The 23,573-nt window shown below is 46.2% G+C and overlaps 1 protein-coding gene across 5 annotated transcripts in view; it reads left to right on the top strand.

Annotated features, from left to right (window-relative positions):
* The window catches only part of KCTD1 (potassium channel tetramerization domain containing 1), a 172,070-nt gene extending 148,776 nt beyond the window's left edge, over positions 1-23,294 (top strand). For all 5 annotated transcript variants that reach the window (XM_069468160.1, XM_069468159.1, XM_069468161.1 and 2 more), the window contains exons 3-5: positions 190-334; positions 17,396-17,701; positions 22,284-23,294. In XM_069468160.1, the coding sequence (XP_069324261.1) occupies positions 190-334; positions 17,396-17,701; positions 22,284-22,442 (610 nt within the window). In that variant the 3' untranslated portion in view covers positions 22,443-23,294. The remainder of the gene's footprint in view (positions 1-189; positions 335-17,395; positions 17,702-22,283) is intronic.
* Positions 23,295-23,573: the final 279 nt, after the last annotated feature.

A 23,573-nucleotide genomic window follows, 5' to 3' on the forward strand; every position in this document is an offset into this window, starting at 1 on the left:
GTCTGGTCCTGAGATATTTATCAAGCAGGGGCCAACACTTCTCAGAAATCCATAACTACTTAATGGGTGTTTTCCTGACTACCATCTTCGAAAGTGCTACCTTGTCAGAAACACAAAACCGTAGCTCTTAGTCTTAGTGGCCGAACAATTGATCTAATTGTCTTCACTGTTCCCTCTTTCCTATCACAGAATCGGAAGACTTTTTGATGGTACAGAACCCATTGTTTTGGACAGTCTCAAACAGCACTATTTCATTGACAGAGATGGACAGATGTTCAGATATATCTTGAATTTTCTACGAACATCAAAACTCCTCATTCCTGATGATTTCAAGGTGAGGGATCCACATGAAATTGCCAATAGCATAAATATGTGATTTGTTTTGATGTGCTCCAAAAAGTATTTCTAGCTCTACGTTTTTACATAGACCAACTCTAGTGGTACCAGAGGTCTCTTTGACATGGTTATATTGTCTTCATGAAATAGCGGGTATGGTCATTAAACTTCTACATGACCAAAAAGGATTGCTTTTTATTTAAAGAATTCAGTTACAATTCATTTGAACTAATTGAAAACAAGTTGATTAAGTTCAAAGCTCATTTCTGATAAGTCTTAGAGAGCTAGAGAATCAGAGAAAACCTCCTTAGCTTAATGAAGACTTTATCTCCCAGAAGTCTATAGCAGACATGATCAGTAAAATTTTAGAATTGTTCCTTTTAGAGTTAGTAACGAGTACCACAGTGAGATAGTCCCACCTTGTACTGGTAACTCTTGGCAATGGAGTTAGACAAGGAGAACAAACAGAAACTGTTATTATTAAAAGGGAATATATGAAAATGTAATTTTTGCAGCTGATACTGTTTCTCCAAATAGAAGAGTCTAAAAAATCAACTAAATACTATTAGAACTAATGAAGAATTCATTAAAGCAGCTAAATTCAGGATCAGTATATTATTCTCAATAGGTTTTTTATAGAATAACAAGAGTCAATCATAAGCTAAAATAGAAAAATATACCACAACAAAGATTGTGACACCTAGTAATAAAACTAATGAGAAATATGCAAAACTTGATTAAGAAAAACACAGGCTGGGCACGGTGGCTCATGCCTGTAATCCTAGCACTCTGGGAGGCCGAGGCAGGAGGATCGCTCGAGGTGAGGAGTTCGAGACCAGCCTGAGCAAGAGCAAGACCCTGTCTCTACTAAAAATAGAAAGAAATTATCTGGACAGCTAAAAATATATAGAAAAAATTAGCGGGGCATGGTGGCTCATGCCTGTAGTCCCAGCAACTCAGGAGGCTGAGGCAGAAGGATTACTTGAGCCTAGGAGTTTGAGGTTGCTGTGAGCTAGGCTGATGCCACGGCACTCTAGCCTAAGCAACAGAGTGAGACTCTGACTCAAAAAAAAAAAAAAGAAAACCACAAATCTCCATGTGCAAGTTATAAAAGAAAAGTTGAATAGATAAAGGAGCATTCTCTGTTCCTGAATAGGAAGCCTCAATATTGTGAAGGTGTCAGATTACTCTACACATTCAGTGCAAACCCATTTAAGTAACAGATTTTTTTTCAAAATGAAATTTGACCCATTTGTAAAGTTTGTGTAGGAGGAAAAAAAAGTAAGAATAAGTGAAAAAATGATTGCGGGTCATAGTAGCGGTGGTAAAGGCGGGTGAGGGTGGACATGCCCTACCACCATCCAGACCACAGAGCTGTAGTGATTAAGTGCAGTTCTGTCAGGGCTGAAATAGACAAACAGGTCAATGAAGAATAGGGGCCGGAGACAGATGCCTGTGCACATGGGAACGGGGTATGTTTTAAAGGTGGCATTTCAGATCAGCGGGAAGAGAAAGGAACATCAGTAATTGGCACAGAGACGTCTGGGGAAATTGTAAAGCCAGAGCCCTATCTCACATTGTAAGTTCACAAAAATTCCAGAAATAAATATTAAAGCCTACATCTCTGAAACTATTAGAAAAAATACAAAGGAATTTCTAAAAGTATAATTTCCAGGCAGAAAGGGCCTATCGAAGCAAGACTCATTACCCAGAGAGCATCCTTTTTTTAAAAAATGGTTGGATTAAAAATATCATATACAAGTAAAAGGCAAGTATCAGACTAGAAGGAATATTTGCAACAAAAGACTAATATCCACCTTAAAAGAGCTCCTAAATATCTATATGAAACATACCAACAACCCAATGGAAAACATTTAGAGCTATAAAACAAAATTTTCCAAAAGAAAAAAATAGAAATTGCCAAAAAGCATTTGAAAAGACATTCAATCCCTCTAGTATCAAAGAAACAAAACCAAAATGAGATACACTCTTTTTTATCCATTAGATTGGCAAAAATTAAAGAGATTGATAATATACAGTGTTAGGGAATACACAGTGTGGTTGGGAGTGAAAATCATGAACGTTTTTGGAGGGCAGTTCAGCAGTAGCTATTAAAATTTCAAATATGCATACTCCTTGATCTAGCATTCATATATGTATTAATTTACTTTCTAGAAATATTCACATAAATATGTAGAGATATATATATGTTGAGCATTTATTGTAGTCATGTTTATAATAGTGAAAACTGGACACAACTGAAAGAGAAAGTTCAACGATGGCAGATGGTCACCGTATTGTAGAATATCCATACTACAGAATAGTTTAGGATCGTGGTAGGTTTATATCTATTGATGGGGGGGATCACCAAAATTTTATTTTTTGAAAATATTAAGTTGCACAAGTATATGTATGGTATGTTCCTAATTATGTGAAAAATGTATATGTGCATATGCAAATGCATAGGAAAAGATCTAGAAGAGAACTGAAATTAATAAGGGGTTAGCTCTTTTCCATCCTTTCCTTCAGGATTTTGAACAGTGGGGCATATGCGGGGGTTATTAGCCAGTGGAAAAGGGAGTACAGAAGAGTTGCATCATGTGCACATTTGTTTGACATGAAAACAACTATATGCATTTGGCGAGCATGAGAGAGAAGTAGCTGCAGCCGGCGGGTGCACCTCCCCTCAGCTCCGGAATGAGCCTGGGGAAGGTGCGGGAGCTCGCTGCTCCCCAGCCAAGGGCAGCTGCCAGGGTTCTCCCAAGGGTGTGCGTCTCCCCACGCTGAGCGCGATTCCAGGGTCTGAAGACACATGACCTTGGCTTGTGAACGTGGCTTCTAAGTGCAAGTCAGCAGCTCCATCAGTGATAGTCTCTTCCAGCTCGGGAAGGGAAGCATATTGAGAAGCTATTTCTAATACGGTGCCTTCCCAAAGGATTGTCCAGGGTAGTTTTCAGTGTGCCGTTCTTTCTTTGCGTGCCAACTTTTGCATCTCTTTCCTGCATTTGTCTTCATACCACTTTATTAATTTGGGGAAGGATTTTTATCCAGGGCTTTCAGATTATAGCTGGATTAGAGAACACTGCTGCAGGCGGAGGGCTGAAGTAAGATCTCTCCCTCCAGCCCTCAGTCTGAACTCGGACCGACCGTGGAGGGAGCTGACTGGGTTAAGCATCAGCCCGAGTCCACTTGGCCACCGCCGACAGGTTGCACAGTTGAAGAGAGCAGACCCCCGTCCCACACCAGCTGCAGGTGGGAGAGAGAGCGCGGGAGAGAGCCCCACACGGAGACAGGAAAAGGGCTGCGTCCCTGCTTGAGCCACAGACTCCAGCAGTGACCAGTCACTAGTCCACCCTGGCGCCACCAATGTCAGGAGGCCCTAGTCACATCTGGACTTGCGCGTGTGGGAGAGCAAGTGAGCCCCTAGAGGGGGAGGGGCTAAAGCGTGATTGCTGGGGGGTGGGGGGGGGCCTGAGATTTCTTATTCTCGTATTTTCCTAAAGGGAAGGCAGTAGAATTAGGAAGAGGGTGAGGAAAGATTTTTCACTTTTAGTTCTATATATTTTAGTCTAAATTTTATTATTTTTTTTTTTTACAATGAGCACATATTTGCCTATTACTTAGGTAATTACAATAAAATTTTTAAAATAAAGTTGTCAAAAAAGAAATCGAATTATCATGGCTATAGACGTGTATATTAGTAAGGAAAACAGCCATAGGATTTCTTTATGTTTTTTGCTAAGTTATGTATTAATATAACCTGGACTTCATCAGAAAAAGGTTTAGTTAGTGCAACACTGAAATCACTTCAGTTTTAGGTGATTACATTTCCAAATGCCCACTCAGAATCTCTGCCTGGATAGTTCACTGGCTCCTTAAATTCAAGCTGCCCCAAAATGAGCTCACCCTGCCTGTCTCCCCCTCTCTGCCGCTGCTGCCCACACCACACACAAAACCCGCTTCTCTTCCTTTGTATCCGATCTCAGTAAAGATGCCAAAATCCACCTACTGGCTCAGAGCAAGAACCTGGGAGTCCTTCTGGACTTTTTCCTCTTTTTCCACTCCCGCATATCTGTCAGTGTGTCTGTCATTTTACCTCCTGGATCTTCCTGAATCAATCACTGTTCATCCCACCTCCCTAGCCCAAGGCCCAATAGCTCTCTCGACTACTTGGAATGGCCTCATAACTGTTCTCGCATCTCCCACCCTCACCCCTCATTGACCCACTCTCAGCATTGAAACCAGAAGATGCTTTTGTGTGAGTGTGTGTGTGTGTGTGTGTGTGTAAGATAGGGTATCGCTCTGATGCCCCGACTAGAGTGCGGTGGCGTGATCACAGCTCACTGCAACCTCCAGCTCCCAGGCTCAAGCTGTTCTCCTGCCTCAGCCTCCTGAGTAGCTGGGACTACAGACACGTGCCACCACGCCGGGCTAATTTTTCTATTTTTTTGTAGAGACAGGTCTCGCTCTTGCTCAGGCTGGTCTCGGAACTCCTGGCCTCAAGCGGTCCTCCCACCTTGGCTTCCCAAAGTGCTGGGATTACATGCGTGAGCCACCTCACCCAGCCAAGAGACGTTTTTTAAATTAAGCTTTTTATTTTAACATCATTATAGATTCACATACGGTTGTAAGAAATAGTAAGAGAGATCCTGTGTTACCCGTGTCTCCCCAATAATATCTTACAAAATTATAGCATAACGTCACAAGCAGGATATTGGCATTGATACTGTCAAGTACAGGACAGTTCCTTCACTACAGGGATCCTCCGGTAGTGGAGAGCCACACCCACTTTCCTCTCTCCCACCCCCATCTCCCACCCCTTCCCTGACCAGGTGACACTGTCCATAAAGGATATTGTATCATGACTTGCTCCTGCTGGAAGCTCTGCAGAGACTTCCCCTTGTTCCTGGAGCAAAGCGCTACATCCACACAGAGTCCACACGGCCCGGAACACTCTGGCCCCCGCCCGCCCCACCAGCTCTTGCCCTACAGGACTTCTCTTAGGTCCTCAGACACCCATCCTCTTGCCCCCACAGAGCAGCCCCTCCTGTGCGTCTGTGCAGCCTTCCCTCTGCCCTTCCCCAGCCTTTATTTACATCGAGGGCTCGTCCAATTGACCACGTCCCCAGCAAGCCTTCCCAGCCTAGTCTAGCGTAGGTTTGCCTGTACCCCAATTCTCCGTGGTCACACACAGGACATTTGTCACCGTCTGTCTCTGTGGTTCAGCATCACATACCCAGCTGTAAGTGAGGAGTGCTTTTAGCTACAGGAATCAGAACAGCCAATGAACAGAGGCTTAAACTAATGATTTGTCTTTGTCGCATGAGAAGGCAGAGGTCCGTGGTTGTGGGCAGAGGCGTCTGCTCAGTGATGTTAGCGAGGACCAGGACTGTTTCTGTCTTTTTCTTTTGCCATCCTCAGTGTTGGCGTTCTGGCCTCATGCCTGTCACCTCAGGGTCACAAGATGACAGCCACAGTTCCAGCCATCATGTCATTCAAGGCAGGAAAAGGGGGCAAAAGGCATTTTAACTCACAGGACCCTGTCCCTGTCAGAAGAGCCTCTGGAAGACGTTCGTTCCCTTCATCGTTCATTGGCCAGAGCTGAGCCTCCCTTCACTTGAAAGGAGGCTGAGAAAGCAATTTTTCTTCTTTTTCAGCCTCTGGAAAAAGAGAAACGAACAAGGGAGAGAGGTTGGAAATAGCTGCTGGGGAAGCTGGCTAGCAGTTTCTGTCACACGAGCTCAGCACCTGCCACTCATGAAGCATGTAGATATCTGTGGCAGGAGTGAATGAATGCACGGATAGATAAATAGATGAATAGAGCGAATCACATTCAAACCTGACTCTGGTTCATACCAGTTATACTAAAACCTGGTCATATACGTTCTTGTATTTGGACTCCAGGTATTTTGTGTATATATCTTGACTTCCTTGCTATATTGTAAGGTTCTTGCAGCCAGGGACATTTTTATGTTTTTCTGCAGGACATTGTGTGCTGGGCACACCATTATTGCTTACTATTAATTAATTTAAATACAACAGAAAAGGGTCAAAAGAGCTACAGGGGGCCAGAAGCTAAATAGAAGTAGGTAATGTACTTCTCTTTAAAATCATGTAGGACTAAATCAAAAATATAAAATAGGTATGTATAGAATATCATCATCCCATGCTACTTGTCAGGGTAATATATTTATTTATAATTCCCTTTATTAAAAGGGTTGCAAACTCCAGGGAATCACAAAAGAATAAATTGGGATAATAGCCATTCATTTTTAGTTGCAATATGTTCCAGAAACTGAGCTATGTATTTCAAGCACATACTTTGGTTTAAGTCTCAGCACATAAACCTACATGACAGGCACTATTTTTCCTCCAAGAGCATTCAGGTTAGACGCTGGGGAGGGGAAAACTTCCGCAGGGCGTTCAGCGGTGGCCGATTCCTTAGAATTGTCACTTGAGGACTCAGTCACTTTTGCGTAGGATTGGGACATTTGCTTCTGCGCACCTTCCTGGAGCCCTCATGCTATTCATCAATTCTAAATACAGAACACACCCTTTAATTGGCTAGGGATTTAGCTGTAGCCCACGCTTGGGGAAAAAAAACAAGCGTGTCAAATGAAACTCACGTATACCAGAGCCTTGAAACCCTTCCCACAGAACCTCTGGGTGACAGGCCATCAATTACAGTACAGGGTGTTCTGGAACCTGGGAGGGGCAGCAGAAGCGACCGGAAGCTGAGTGGTCATTCTGCTCTCATGGCCGAGGATGGAATTGCACAGACTACAGCAGTTCGGTTTATGCGAATCCCAGATACAGGCACACATCGGAGCTTCGGTCTGCATGTCCTAAACAGGACTGTAGCTGCTTGCTTCCTTGTCAGAGGTTTTCTCTTGACGCTGGAAAAAGGGACATGGTTTTTTGCATGTGCAGAGGGTCTCTTTTACTGGGTATACCAGGGAGAGCGTTTACTGATTACCTGCTTCTCTCTCTAGCCAGTTAATGCTGGGTGAGCAAGTGCATGAAATCTTGAAATCACAGCATCCTACATCCCTTAAGATCTCATTCCACAAATGTGCCGTCTGAGCTAGATACCCTTGTAACCATTTAGATAATTTCATATTTCAGAACAGCATTTAAGTGGCAGCTGCTTGTGCCTGGTTCCCACTGAAAGCCGCTGGGATCTGTTCTCTGGATAAGTGATTGCAGAACTTCTCTGCAGTGTTTTATTGTGGATGTATCAGTCTGTCTTCCCTTAGCTTTTCCCTCCCCCAGTTATACTGACTTGTTCATTGTTGCTTTAGTCCCTGCATACGAACACACACACACACACACACACACACACACACACACGGTTGCAATTCCCAGTACACCAGTAGTCTAGAGCTTTGGTCTTTTTTAATAGGCAACCATAAAAATCTCTCTCTCGCTCTCTCTAGCTTTTATTTTTAACATCTGTGTTGAGTGTCCCCATGTTGCTAACATCTTTTGTGGTCTCTCTCTATGAATGGCCACCATTCGTAGTCAGAGAGCAGGCAGCCCCCAACTTACCTAGCCCTGGATATGTTCAAAAGCCTATTGGTTATTTTTAATAAATTTTTACTATTATAGAAGAAGTACATGTACATTGTAGAAAATTTGAAAATATGGACAAACCACAAAAAAAAAAAAAACTAAACGGTGGCCTTCCAGATCTTTTTCTGTGCTTAATTTGGACAATAATCTCTACCTTTCTATTTTACAAAAATTTTATTGCCTGTAATACCACAACCATATTGGAATTTCCCTGCTTGACCCCAGAATGTTCTTTACAGGTAGTTTTTCCAAGACAGGATCTGACCACATACTGAATTAGGTTATGTCCTTTAAGTCTTTTGTTATCTGGCATGATTCCTTCTTATATGATACTGACTTGCTGAAGAGACCGGGCCAGTTGTCCTATAAAATGTCCCACCATCTATATTTGTCTGGTTGTCTTGTCATATGTAGTTTCATTCAAATTAGCTGAATGTGGCAATATGTGCCTGCAGTCCTAGCTACTCGGGAGGTTGAGGCGGGAGGATCGCGTAAGCCCAGGAGTTTGAGGCTGCAGTGAGCTACAGTTCCACTACTGCTCTCCAGCTTGGGCAACAGAGCAAGACCTTGTCAAAGAAAGGAAAGGGGCCAGGCGTGGTGGCTCACGCCTGTAATCCTAGCACTCTGGGAGGCCGAGGCAGGAGGATTGTTTGAGCTCAGGAGTTCGAGACCAGCCTGAGCAAGAGCGAGACCCCGTCTCTACTAAAAATAGAAATAAATTAGCTGGACAGCTAAAAATATATATAGAAAAATTAGCCGGGCACAGTGACACATGCCTGTAGTCCCAGCTACTCAGGAGGCTGAGGCAGGAGGATTGCTTGAACCCAGGAGTTTGAGGTTGCTATGAGCTAGGCTGACGCCGCGGCACTCTAGCCCAGGCAACAGAGCGAGACTCTGTCTCAAAAAAAAAAAGAAAAAAAGAAAGAAAAGGAAAGGAGAGGAGAGGAGAGCAGTGGAAAGGGGAGGAGAGAGGAGGGGAAAGGAGGGGAGGGGAAAGGAGGGGAGGGGAAGGGAGGAGAGGACTCATTAATCTATCCCCTGATTTCCTATAAACTGAAAGTTGTATCTAAAGTCCTGATGGGTTTAATTAGACAGTTTAGGGAAAATACATCTCCAGTGCTGTTGTATACTTCATATTACATTACATTAGTAAACATTATGTGGTTGCACCACCATTAATAATGTTAAGACTGACCATTGCATCAGGGTGGGTTGCATGTTCCCTAGGCTGCAACTAAAACAATCTCTGTCAAGCTCAGAGTTTCTCAATCTTGGCACTAATAACATTTTGGGCCAAGTGATTCTTCGTGGTGGCGGTGGTGGCTGTCCTGTGCAATGCAGGGCTTTCGGCAGCATCCCTGGCCTCTGCCCACTGAATGCCACAGCACTCCCTTCCCAGTTGCAACAGCCAAGAATGTCTCCAGACACTGCTGAGTGCCCTCTAGTGTCAAAATCACTCCCACTTGAGAACCAGTAGCCTAGCTTAAGGATAAAAGACAGGGAGTATTTATGGGAAGTGGTTCCTAGTCTATCTCATAGAATTGGTGGAAGCTGCTCTCAGGGGTGGAAACACCAGGACAGCTCCGAGGCCTCGGCTGCAGGAGTTGTCACTAACATGGCTCTGCCCCAGCCATGCCCAGGGCCCCTCTCCCCTTCCTTGGTCCTGCAGAGACATCATCTGAGTGGCCCATCTGGCTCCGATGCCTGCTCTTTAGCCAATCAGCTGTGGCCACACAGACGTGGCTTCTACACACTCACTCCTGTGGGCAGAGCTTTCTCATAGAAGGCAGAGTGGCAAGCTGGGTAGGTCCCCAAGGAGTTTATTCTCTGGTACCTACAGGGGGCCCACTTAGGACATGCCCCAGCTCATGGTCACAGCTGCTGTCACCTAGGAGTGCCCTCCCTGGTCCAGACACTGTGGCTGCCTGGCACTTCCGCTTGTGCCCACCTCTCCCCTCCCGAGGACGTTCCCTTTGAGGCAGCGCTGGAACGAGGGCAGGGCACCGGCTCCAGCCCAGAGCATCTCAGATCACCTCTCTGGCCCCTGCCCACACCACACCCTCAAAGTCAGGCCTGGCCCCTACAACACAGTGTCTGTATGACTTGGAGAGCCCAGGTGTTGCTTCAGAACACAGATGGATCCGCCTTTGGTCCTGCCATGGGTACCCTGACATTGTCACCTGTGTGTACTCGAGTCTTTCTGTATGAGCTCTGCAGGATGGGCAGTGGAGCCAGTGGCAGGACATAGAACGGACACTTTGCTGCTGTTTTCGTTTCCTTTGGTAGCCAGCAGGATAATCTTAGGCTGGGTATCCTCGACCCAGAAAAACAAGCGTCGTTGGGAGAAGCTGGAAGTCGGTGCCCCAGACAGGGAAGGGGACCTCCTGGCCAGAAGTATCAAATGGCAGCAGGGGAAGAGGAGCAATTGGCAGGTCTCTCCAGGCTTTGAAGAAAAGAAAGAATGTCAGCCCAGAGAAGTATTGCAAGCCAGGGCAGTGAAGAGCTTTAGAGGCCTCAAACACTGAAAAAATTGTGGTGGTCGTCCTACCTCCCCACCAAAATAAATAAATAAATCTTTAAAATCAAAAGAAAGTAAGTCGGCCAGGCACGGTGGTTCACACCTGTAATCCTAGCACTCTGGGAGGCCGAGGCGGGCCGATTGTTTGAGCTCAGGAGTTCGAAACCAGCCTGAGCAAGAGCGAGACCCTGTCTCTACTAAAAATAGAAAGAAATTATATGGACAGCTAAAAATATATATATAGAAAAAAATTAGCCAGGCATGGTGGTGCATGCCTGTAGTCCCAGCTACTCGGGAGGCTGAGGCAGGAGGATTGCTTGAGCCCAGGAGTTTGAGGTTGCTGTGAGCTAGGCTGACGCCACAGCACTTTAGCACAGGCAACTCTGTCTCAAAAAAGAAAACTAAAAAAAAAAAAAAAAAAGAATGTAAGTCCTGCAGAGATCTGTCTTTTCTTATGATGACTACTGCTCAGATGCTATCTTGGAAATGTGAAATATAAAACTGTCTCACTTCTCCTCATTTTCTTAGCACCCCTGCTTTGCTGGTGGTACCCCTGATACACAGGTCCCCTGCCTACTGGGGACCATGCACCGCCCGAGGGGCCCAAGACAGGGTCCCACTATCCCGAGCATGGTCATGAGAAGAGCTGCCAGGGCTCCTGGGAGGCACTGGGGGCCTCCCCAGAGGAAAGCCCTGTGTCCCCACGGCGCCTTCCGTGGCTGCCACATAAACAGATTTTTTTTTTTTTTTTTTTTTTTGAGACAGAGTCTCACTCTGTTGCCCTGGCTAGAGTGCCATGGCATCAGCCTAGCTCACAGCAACTTCAAACTCCTGGGCTTAAGCAATCCTCCTGCCTCAGCCTCCCGAGTAGCTGGGACTATAGGCATGTGCCACCATGCCCGGCTAATTTTTTTTTTTCTATATATATTTTTAGCTGTCCAAATCATTTCTTTCTATTTTTAGTAGAGACGGGGTCTCGCTCTTGCTCAGGCTGGCCTCGAACTCCTGACCTCGAGCGATCCACCCGCCTCGGCCTCCCAGAGTGCTAGGATTACAGGCGTGAGCCACCGCGCCCGGCCTACATAAACAGATTTTTAAATGAAGGGGCGAGTGGTTGAGTTGCCCTTTGAGTGTAAGGAGCTGTCAACTACTCTGTAAAGCCTCAGGTCCAAGCAGGAGTTAAATAAGCCTTTGAGCTGTTTCGTGGAGCAGTAAGCTGTGAGCAGTAAGCTGAGCAGCGGCCCCCAAGTCCCAATCCCCAGGACGTGCGAATAGGTTGCCTTATATGGCAAAAGGGACTTTGGAGATGTGATTAAGTTAAGGGTCTTGAGATGGGGAGATGATCCTGGGTAATCCGGGGCCCTATGCAATCACAGAGTCCTTACAGGAGGGAGATGGGAGGGTGGGAGTCAGAGACCGCGAAGTGTGGAAGGAAGTGATGTGATTGCTGGCCACGAGCCAGGGGATGCCGGCAGCCTCTGGAAGGTAAAAGCCAAGGATTTGTCCCTAGAGGCTCCAGAGGGAAGGCGGCCCTGCCAACACCTGGATTTCATGCCAGCAAGATCCATTTCAGACTTCTGACCTCCAGAACTGTATGAAAATAAATCTGTGTTGTTTTAAGCCACCAAGTTTGTGGTAATTTCTTACAGCAGCAGTAGGAAACCGATACACTGTATATATCATTTTCCTCCCTCTAGAGAAAATATGTTCTGAATTCCAACCATTTAACCAAGATATAAGTTTTGGACGTGTTTGCATTTTGGAGTCCACCCATGTTTACCTTCTCAGCCCACACGCCTGTCTTCAGGGTCTTAGGGAAGTTCATCTTTAAAATGAAATCTTGATCTTTCCGTCTCAAAAAAATTATTGTAAATCTCAAAAAAACATTGTTTTAAAAACATGTATTCTAGGATTTTAAAATCACGTAGACGTGATAGTCAGTCTGTAACCAGTTTCCCTTTAACTGGTTGTGGAGCTAAGCACGAAATACGGATGACGCTTTCTCAGTCAGAGCAGATAAAGCGGACGCAGGAGCGGGGGAGATTGGTGACAGCATCTGGAACATTCTTGAGTTGCTTTGCTGAGAGCGCATCGCTCAGAAGGGATGAAGAGTGGGTGCTCTGGATTCGTTTCCTTCAGAAGAGCTAGCGTCAAGCCTGCTGCTCCCCCATAAACTCCTGCCTGTTTCCACCAAGACCTTGAAAACTGGAGCCCGCGTCATCTGGGGTTTGTAAAAGCCAAAGAAAGGACATTGTCAGACCAGAACCGAGGCCTCAGGACAAACTTCAGAAGATTGAGAGACCTGAAGGAAATGAGTACGAGGCCAGAGAATCGAAAAGGAAACAGGCTAAACTTTAAAAACGGGATTTAGATAATAAAATTAAATGATCCTGCTTAAGGAAGGAAAGGAAGCGTCTAGAGAAAGCAGCCGACGGGACCGACTGCTTGGCTGGGATTCTGCTGATGAGCCGAGACTGGCCGGGGGGCATGAGGAAGTGTAGCAGGACAGTCACAAAGGGGCCTGCAGAGAAAACGGCCGGCCGGCGTGAGCCTGCCCGTGCAGAAAATGGTAACACAACGAGAAGGACCTTTTCCGTTCTCGGCCCAGCCCAGGCTTAGAGGCAAGTGAGTGTGGTGAGCCCTCCGCCGAGTGATACCCACGTGTGCTCAGCTGTCCTCTGCCGTCTGCTCCCCCCAGCGCAGACAGCAGCTGTCCCCTGGAAGCCGGATGGAACAGCACAGGAAAGGAGAAAACGGAGCCAGGATCCTGGAGAGAGAGTAAAAGAACACCTGGCAGCCTAAAGTAGTTCAAGGCTAAGCCCATGAGACTATCTCCCAGGTGCAGGGTGGCCTTCAGGCCCTTCTAAGCCTTCACTTAACCCCAGCGGGATCCTTGAGATCCGAAAGTCTAAAAAGGGCCGTTGTTTCCCTAATTTTCCAAGAGCGGATAATGATGAATTTGAGCAACATTACCTTGGGAGGCTCTCTGTCCATCTGTGGCCAGACTTCAGGGTGGATTCTTAAACACGGGGTTTGTGAACTTAGAGGAAAAACAGATGGTGAGGACTCAGAGTCAGCGTAGGGGGGACTTCTAACCCCAAGTCCCGTTGGCCTCATTCCCTTTGGGTTATAACAGACAAAATGGTAGATCAGGGCTTCATCATGGACATGAACTCATAGAACATTAGGGCTGGAAGCCACTTCAATGTAATTCATTTCCCTCATTTTACAGATGAGGAAGCTGACCCCTAAACAGTTAAGGAGAATCCCTGGGCAGGACAGAGACTTGGGGCCCTCCCAGAACTGCAGCCTTCCCCTCCATGTCCCCCTCAAATGCACAGCACAGTATTTCAACAAGACGCTTAGCAAGTGCCACAGTCGTGGGCTGGATGGTCTGCTTGAATGGCCAGAATCAGAGTCTTAATCCCTTACCTGATCATCAGCCTGAACAAAGGGCCGTGTATCATAGCCGTGTCCTCTCAGTACTTTAAGAAATAATTCACATATAGAAACAGAACAGCCAGTTCAAAGTGACACAGAAATGAGAGGGAGACCTAGAATATTGAGTGAGAGAACCGAGTTTTCTCAATAAGTTGGAACAGATCCAGAACCTACAGTGTGAAAGTTAACAGGGGACAAATAAAAAAGGATTTAAAATTTTTCACAAAGGCTAAATGAGAAAGGCCTAGCTCTGGCCTGGTGCGGTGTCTCACACCTGTAATTCTAGCACACCGGGAGGCCAAGGTAGAAAGATCGCTTGAGGCCAGGAGTTTGAGATCAGCCTGAGCAGGAGCAAAACCCCATCTCTACAAAAAAAGAGAAAAATTAGCTGGGAGTGGTGGCACGTGCCTGTAGTCCCAGCTACTCAGGAGGCTGAGGCAGGAAGATCCCTCGAGCCCAGGAGTTTGAGGTTGCGGTGAGCTAGGATGACACCACTGCACTCTAGCCTGGGCAACAGAGCAAGATCCTATCACAAAAAGAAAAAAAGAAAGACAGACCTAGCTCATGGCTCCTCTTGTGAAAAACGTGTAGGGATTTCACTATAAGCAAAACATGATCTAATAGAGTCAGGGGACTGCTGAGAAAGATAACACGGCCTGCACCGTGTGGTAGGCAGAATAATGCCCCCGCAAAGATGTCCACGTCCTAATTCCTGGAAGCGATGACTCTGTCACCTTACATGGCAGAAGGGGCTTTGCAGAGGTGATGAAGTAAAGGATCTGGAGACGGAGAGATGATCCTGGGATATCCGGGTGTGCTCAGGCCAATGACAAGGCTTCTCATGAGTGAAAGGGAGAGGCGGGCTGGGGGACGTGAGGGACGGCAACGTGACAACAGAAGCAGAAATAGGAATGACGCAAGGCCAGGACCCAAGGACTGTGGGCAGCCTCCGGAAGCCGGGAAAGGCAAGGAAGTGGGTTCTCCCCTAGAGCTTCTAGAATAAACACAGCCTTGGTGACGCATTTTAGACTTTGGACTTTCTCCTATGACCAGAACTACAAAAGGATAAATTTGTGTCGTTTTAAGCCACTAAATGTGTGGAAATTGTTACGGCAGCAATAGGAAACTAATACAGGCTGCATTAACAGTCGTTAGTGTCTGGCCAAACAGCGGTGGGACAAGGCACTCATTGGATCACGTCTCAAGTGTCAGGTTCGGTTCTGGTTTAGGTTGTAGGAAGGAAGCATGTTGACAAAGTCAAGTACACAGCCGGTGTTGAAAAACACCTCAGAGTCATAACAAATGAGAAAGAGCTGGAAAGACTGGGTATTTTCAGCCTGAAAAATATTAAGACAAAACAGTTGTCCTCAAATGTGGGAAGGGTTAATGTGTCAATGAGAGATTAAAATCACTGAAACCCCAGAGGGCAGAATTAGAACAATTAAGTTGGTATTACAGGGAAATTCAGGTCTTTCTAGTGATAGTTACAACAATCAGAGTTGCCAACAAAGTAAATTCTGTGCCTTGTTAGGTAGTAAGCTTCCCGTCGCTGGAAGCATTCAATCAGAGGCTGAATGGTCACTATTCAGTGTTGTTGGAAAGGATTCCTCCACAGGGTCAAGGTTAATGAAGAAGGCTGCGTTAAGCACCTTTGCTCTAGGATTTGAAGACTTTATGGCTCTAGAAAGACAAGGTGTATTTTCACCAGCGTCTGGATCCTTCCTTGTGCTAAAATTCGTAATTAAATCTCACAGGAAAATAAAAAGCAGTAGCAGAATTTCTCGCTTTTATTGCCTGCGTAACTCTCAATGCTGTTTTTAAATCTCCTCGAGAGCTGTCATGTTGATAAGTAAGTAAAGTATTTAGGTCAGCATCTCACAGTTGGTGCAATGCAAAGACGGCAAAGCCCCACGGTGGGACCCCGGGTAGACCCGGAGGCACCTGCGGAGTCTCCCCACTCCCACCCCTCGGGCTGGGCTGCGGGCCCCAGTTCTGCCCTGTCTTCGGAGTGGCCACACCTCGGCCTAGTTCTCAACTCCTCTCGGCAAAACGGGCTCTCCTACGGGGCAGCAGGCTGAGCAGGCAGGAACATGTGCAAGGAAGATTATCAGAGCAGTGGGTTCCTTCCCTGTGACAACCAAGACTCCTGTGGTCATGGGGTTGCCGGGAGAAGGACCGAATAAAGAGGCCACCCATTCTAAGGTGAGCATCAGCGACAGCATCTTCCACCGGGCCCAAGTTTCCCAGCTAGAGTCCCCAGGTACTCTCCTCTCTCAGTACTGTTTTCTCTGGAAGCCGTGAATGATGCTGTTGCTGCTTGATTTGCAGGAGAAAGAGCAAAGTGCAAAATAAAAATAGTTCTCCCCTGGTCGCCTCTTCTCGTGCTCCATCCCCTCCCGACAGCAGGGGCCTCCTGGAGGCGCTTGGGCTCTCCTGCGGGCACCGGGCACCGCTGCCAGCTCCTGCCCACGGGAGGAAGACAGAAAGGCCTGTGTCAGTTGATTAGAACGTGCTCAGTCAACGTGTCTGGACAAGCATCCACTTATCTCACACCCAGAAATGATTGTGGCCATAGCTACGTTTAGACATAATATTGACCTGCTTGTTACCATCCTCCCCCAGTTGCTGCCTCTCCCTCACTCTCCTTTGTCTTCCCATTCAGTGGCTTATGTGTGTTTTAATGCCTGTTTGTTACATTTCTGTTTAAATTCAATAGATTTTTTTTTTTTTTAAGGCTAGAGAAAAAGATCCCTACCTACGGACTGGGTGACTGTGCTTTCAGAAATGGACTAGTTAGTTTCCTTTTTTGCACCTGTATCTTGCAGAAGTTGAAGCCTGACGTTGTTTGCCTCTCTGACTTTATGATGACACCACCAACAGGTGGTGGAGGTTGGTGCGTTAGCCTATCAAATCTCCATCGGCCTCCCCCAAACCATTGCAGATCCACACCCCAATTGAAGGCAAAGCCGGTGTTTGCCCTCCAGGCACCCAACCCCGACTGTATCCAGCCCCACTTCCGCCATCTTGCTGCCCCACACCCCCCGTGGCGAGTTCTGGAGCTGCCACCAAAGAGGACCAGGAGTGTGTGGTTCTAGGGAAGGGTGCACGTTGCCACACTTGTGCCTCACCTTAAGGCATGTGTTCCATCTGAGAGGATAGAAACGGGATTCCCACCAATACAATCAAACTTGAACTACCCAGAGGCATTTTTCTACTAAAAGAGACAAGTTTGGGGTGAATCCTTTCACATCTCAGTTTTCTCATCTGCAAAATGGGATAATAATGGTTCCTAACTCACTGGACAGTGATGAGGGTTACGAGACTTACATAAAGCCCCTTTAATCCCCTCCGCTCTTTCTGTCATCACTGATGAACGAATGCAAATTGAGCCTTCACAAACACGCACGTGAGCAATGCACACTCAGATTTGATTATTGAAATAACAGAGGTGAAAAAACCACCTCTCCAATGTGGACATGTTCAGTACTTTATATTTTGCACTGTGAAATACCCTTTTATTTTTTTCAGGACTACACTTTGTTATATGAAGAGGCAAAATATTTTCAGCTTCAGCCCATGTTGTTGGAGATGGAAAGATGGAAGCAAGACAGAGAAACGGGTCGCTTTTCCAGGCCTTGTGAGTGCCTCGTGGTGCGTGTGGCCCCGGACCTCGGAGAAAGGATCACACTCAGCGGTGACAAATCCTTGATAGAAGAAGTGTTTCCAGAGATAGGCGACGTGATGTGCAACTCTGTCAACGCCGGCTGGAATCACGACTCCACGCACGTCATCAGGTTTCCACTCAATGGCTACTGTCATCTCAACTCAGTCCAGGTACAGTGTTGCCGTACACCGTGTGGCATCGAGTGTCACTCTTACCGCTGTTACTTACCCTTGGTTTCAGGTAGTGCCTTTCCTCCAAGACCTGAGAAAGTCACATGGTAAGACTTCTGCTGGGTAGGTGATGTATCACCTCTCTACAGCACCCGTTCAGTCACTGCACAAGTCTTTATTGAACACCTGCAACTGTGCCAGATGCTGGGATAAGCGCCAGCAATACAGAAAAGAACAAGACAGCCGGGCACAGTGGCACCTGTAGTCTCAGCCACTCGGGAGGCCGAGGAGGGAGGATCACTTGAGCCCAGGAGTTTGAGGCCAACCTGGGCAATGTAGTGAGACCCCCTCTCCAAAAAAAAAGAGAGAGAACAAGACAGCTCTATGTTCATGGAACTTGCATTATGGGAGTGGGGTAGGGGGCAAATAATCCACATAAATATATTGCCCATGGCCGGGCGCGGTGGCTCACACCTGTAATCCTAGCACTTTGGGAGGCCGAGGCAGGAGGATCACTTGAAGTCAGGAGTTCAAGACCAGCCTGAGCGAGAGTGAGACCCCATCTCTACAAAAATAGAAAAATTAGCAGGGTGTGGTGGCACACCTCTGTAGTCCCAGCTATTTGGTAGGCTGAGGCGGGAGGATCACTTGAGCCCAGGAGTTTGAGGTTGCAGTGAGCTAGGATGATGCCACTGCACTCTAGCCTGGGTGACAGAGTGAGATTCTGTCTAAAATGTGTGTGTGTGTGTGTGTGTGTGTGTGTGTGTATTGCCCAGGTAGTGATAAGAGGATATTTGGGGTACAGTATTCCAGGCAGAGGGATGGCACTCTCTGCAGACCTGAGGTGGAGGTGTGCTTGGCATATCGATGACTGTCAGGAAAGCCAGCGTGGCTTGAAGAAGTGAGTCAGGGAGAGAGAGTGCCAGGACACGAGGCCAGCAGAGCCCAGGGACAGATCGTGAAGAACCTGGCAGGGCTCTAGGATTATTTTGGTTTCTTTAGGTTTTGGTACATTTGCCTGTGTGAGTTGAGTGGAAAGCCATTGGAGGATTTTAAGCAAAAGGGTGACCTGACAAAAATCATGTTTTAAAATGAACATTCCAGGCCGGGCGCGGTGGCTCACGCCTGTAATCCTAGCACTCTGGGAGGCCGAGGCAGGCGGATTGTTTGAGCTCGGGAGTTTGAGACCAGCCTGAGCAAGAGCAAGACCCCGTCTCTACTAAAAATAGAAAGAAATTATCTGGCCAACTAAAAATATATAGAAAAAATTAGCCAGGCATGGTGGCGCATGCCTGTAGTCCCAGCTACTCGGGAGGCTGAGGCAGGAGGATCGCTTAAGCCCAGGAGTTTGAGGTTGCTGTGAGCTAGGCTGATGCCACGGCACTCTAGCCCTGGCAGAGCGAGACTCTGTCTCAAAAAAAAAAAAAAAAAGAATATTCCAGCAGCAGGTGGCACACAGGAGAAGGAAGGAGGCCAATTGGAAAGCCGCAGTTCTCCGGCGACAGCTGTGGGTTGTAGGGATGACGGCTGCGCCTGGGATGACTGAGATGTTGGTGGAGGAACTGGATGAGTGGAATCGCCATGTCCTGAGACGGGGAAGTGTGTGGGAGCAGGAGACTTGGGGGTGGATTTCAGCACTGTGGTTTACACCACGTGAGGGGGTGCCAGGTGCCCTGGGTGTCTGGATGTTGGTGTGTGGTGTCATCATCTTGGCTATCATGTGCCAGGCACCGACCCTGCCCTACCCTGGGCTGCGGCCTGAACATGCACCGTCTTCCTGCAGCGCCCCGAGAGGTAATCACTGCTAATCCCCTGTCTTGCTGACGAGAAAACAGAGGCACACCTGGGTCTTGACTCCAGCTGTGTGACACAAAACTATCTGAAGTCCATGGAATGAGGGGTTTTCTCCCCCTCTTTTTAAAATTGTAATATTTCACCAACAAGACCTTTCCCAAACTGCAAAGACTAAAAACACCCATTATACGATGCCGCCTCTCGGAGAATGTTCCAACAACTATTTGTAATTTTAAAAATTTGTGAGCCGATGTCTGAGAGCAGAATAGCAGAAAATGACCCCTAAGCGTGCTAGAGGAAGGCACACACACGCTCCCAGACAGCGAGCAGGGACAGTCACATTCTCACCTGCTCGGATGGCGCCCCCTGGAGGTGTGTGGCACTGCCACGCTGCCCTGCCCGAGAGTTCCTGAGCTTCTGCTGTTCAAAAGGGCTCTAAAGCCCAGAAAGCCTGTCCTCCCCCACATACACACCCCGTCCTGCCCCGGCGCTCACTGGAGCAGAGGGAAGGGCAGAACGGGTCAGAGCTGGGTGGGGAAGGCCTGGGCCCCGCTCCCCCCGCCGGTGAGTAACTGCCATCAGCCCATACGCTTGCCACGTTTCCTGGATCAGATGTGCAAATCTGCACCTGGATTAATGTGCTCGTCAGACACAGCCCTGACCCGCTCTTGCTTCCCGGGGCCTGTAGGCACCCACAGACTTTGCAATAAGGCATATGACACCTGACAGCCCACTGAGCGATTTTTACATTCCCAAATGATCACTCCATTCCAGGAAATTTGCTATTAACACGTTGATGTTTAAAAGGTAATGGCTTCATAAGCTATTTGCATTACATTGAAATAAGCTTTTGACCACATCCAAGGTAACACTGGATCATACTAAGTAATTATCATATTATGGTTGTCAGACCCCCAGGGAGGAAAAGCTAAGATTTCCTATATTAGCAATTTGGCGACTTTAACCACACTGAAAGAAAACGGACATCACAGTTAAGTTCGTTATTGTTCACGGCTTCCTCACCTTTTATTTCCTCTCCTAATCAGGGCAAAAACTCCCTTCCAGTGCAGTGGTTTGGCCAGGCAGACTGGGGTGCTTCTTGCTGACAAGCTACCTTCCTGCCTCGACTGGGAAATTCTTGGAGTGAGCTGTTCTTTGTCTTTTTATTTACGTGCCACCAAAGCATATCTTGCTTTGGAAATTAGGGATTGTTTTCTTCATCCTGTCCTTGTGCTGACTGGTACGTGTGTGCGCTGTAAATTCACCTACAGAAATAGAGCGCTGCAGGGTAGAATGTTCATTTTGTTTTTATAAAGACTTCTTTTTTTAATTTGCCAACATGCATTTGAGTTTTTAATTTTTAGAAAACATACTCTCTTGTTTTCCAACCTCATCTAGTAAGCTATTTTGCAAGGTAGCAGATTATATTCCATATAGAAGTAGATGACTGGCCAGGCAAAGTGGCTCACACCTGTAATCCCAGCACTTTGGGAGGCTGAGGTGGGAGGATTGCTTGAGGCCAGGAGTTTGAGGCTGCAGTGAGCTCTGATCGCACCACGGCACTGCAGCCTGGGTGACAGAGTGAGACCTTGTCTCAAAAAAAAAAGTAGATGACTAAAATTTATTAAAAATAATCTTAGTGGCAACTAAAAATCATAATTAAAAAACAGTAAAAGTTCACTTATATTGACTACATTTTGAGAGTCATTTCATAACATTAAATTTCCTTCCAAAAAAAGTTTGTGGTAGGCATTTTTTCAAAGTTATAATTGAGTCATCTTGCTATTAGAGCAGTGTAGAAGTGATGTAATTATGTTCAGAACTCTGGCAGGGAGCATTTGCAAGTCTGATGTTTATTGGATTTCTAAAGAAAAAGAGTGCTCTAGGTCAGTTTCCTGTATTTTTGCCTATCTAAGAGGTGGAGTTACCGTTTCCTGCTTTTAAGAGTGTCAGACATGTACTAACAAACCCAGAGATCTTTCTGGCATTAGGTGTTTGATTTCAAAATTGAGGAGTAGATTCTATGGCATATGTTTAAATGAGAAGTTTAGAATATCTTTATTTTGGATATATTTTCTAATACATAGTCATTGCATTTATTCTTGCCTCTTTAAATGCATGCAAGGAGGACATAGACTAAATCTATTTCAAATGCCACAAACTTGTAGAAAAACCTCCACTGTCCTCAGTAGCCTATTTGTTCTGCAATTGAAATGACATCAGTCTCCCAAGCTGAAATATAGAATGTTCACTCTGTACTGGGAAACTTGAACAATAGCAGAGTTGAGGTACAAGGGAATCACTGGCTTAGTAAATTCAGATATCATTGTCTTTCCATATCCTTTATCATCTCATAGAACATGTTTTAGTGATACATGGACTTTGCAACCTGAACGCTCATTTTTGGCAGAGAAGACAGCATTGAATATACAAAAACCATGGGATTTGAGGCCAAACAGACCTGATTTGGAAACCCAGTACCATCACTTCCTAGCCATGAGCCTCAGTTTTCTCATCTATAAAATGGGACTAACAGCACCAAGTGTTGTAAGCAGCATGTATGAAGCAAGCGTGTGAAGGCACATGTTAGGCATTAGAAATGTTTGCTCCCTCCCTCCTGCCCTTTAATCCAGGGTCTTGCTTTGAAAGAAGCCCAAAGAGATACAAGGGTTGGCTGAGGGGGACCAGAGCGGCACATGCTCTCAAACTTGGGAACAGTCTTTCGGGGAGTTAATATGGCCAGTGACTTACCTGGCCCCTAACCAATGCTTGTCTCGGCCCCCCGCAGGTCCTCGAGAGGTTGCAGCAAAGAGGATTTGAAATCGTGGGCTCCTGTGGGGGAGGAGTGGACTCGTCCCAGTTCAGCGAATACGTCCTCCGGCGGGAACTGAGGAGGACGCCCCGCGTGCCCTCGGTCATCAGGATAAAGCAAGAGCCTCTGGACTAAACGGACCTATTTCTTATGCAAAAAGGAAAACATACTCGACAAATTAACGCAAACAACCAAGGGACGTTTATGTGCAGTTGGGACAGCAAACCAAGTCCTGGACCTAAAATTGAATAAAAGACACATTTATATCCAATAGAGACCACACCTGTATTCATATGGGAACAATTGGAATAGTGATATCCTCAAGGTGTAAAAAATATATAAATATATATATATATGTCAAAAGGTAGGAAATGCAAAAAAAAGAGAAAAAAAGAAAAAAAAGGTGACAGCTGCAGTTGGTGCTGTGATGGCCGTCAAGGGTCCTGGGCCTCCCAAGGCCCTGACCGATCAACAAGCCATGAGCGGTGAGGCCACACTCTCCTTACAGTCTCCATTGCCAACAGCCGTCCATCCTTTGTTTTTCCTTTGTCTTTCTTTTTCCTTTTTTTTTTTAAAAAAAAAACAAAAACAAAAAAACAAAAACACCTTGAATCGAGTTTCTTTGCATATGGAGGTTTTATGTCTCTCTTTAGGTGGGGACCAGGCAGGACTTCAGGAAAACTCTCATGAGCACATTGCATTTGGAAGACGTTAGACATGAAATTTTAAATGTAGTTTGTACAGAAGTCACACATTTTTGTCTGCCTCACAGATGTGAACTTTCCTTTGTTTTTAAACTGATCAGTTTTGCAAAAGGGGCCAGAATTATTCCTTGTTAGAGTTGCTCCAGTTTGAGTCCACTGCTTTCCTACAATTTTTCAAATTTTATAATGTATTAAATACAATAAACTCTGTTTTAAAAATAAGGTCTGCGTGAAACACACGTGTTGGGGGTGAGTTTGGATTAAAATGAAGTTTTTCTTTTTTTTTTTATACATTTTCTGTGTCGAGCATCAAAAAGAGGCCTTCAAGCCGGGGCCGGTTTTGAAGTCAAAACCCACGAAAGGATAAAGACGTCATCACCTGTTCTAGACAGTTCTCTTCCGACTGAGCAAATGTTATTTCCTGGGCTTTGATAGTCTGCGTTGGTTAGCAGGATACACCTTCCCTCTTATGAAGTGTTCGGTTACTCCTTATTTCAGCTATCTACTGATGCAGAGCAAACCATGCCAAAACTTAAGAGCTTAAAACAACATTTTATTCTGT

The sequence above is a fragment of the Eulemur rufifrons genome, chromosome 5, assembly GCF_041146395.1.
Source record: "Eulemur rufifrons isolate Redbay chromosome 5, OSU_ERuf_1, whole genome shotgun sequence".
NCBI lineage: Eukaryota > Metazoa > Chordata > Mammalia > Primates > Lemuridae > Eulemur > Eulemur rufifrons.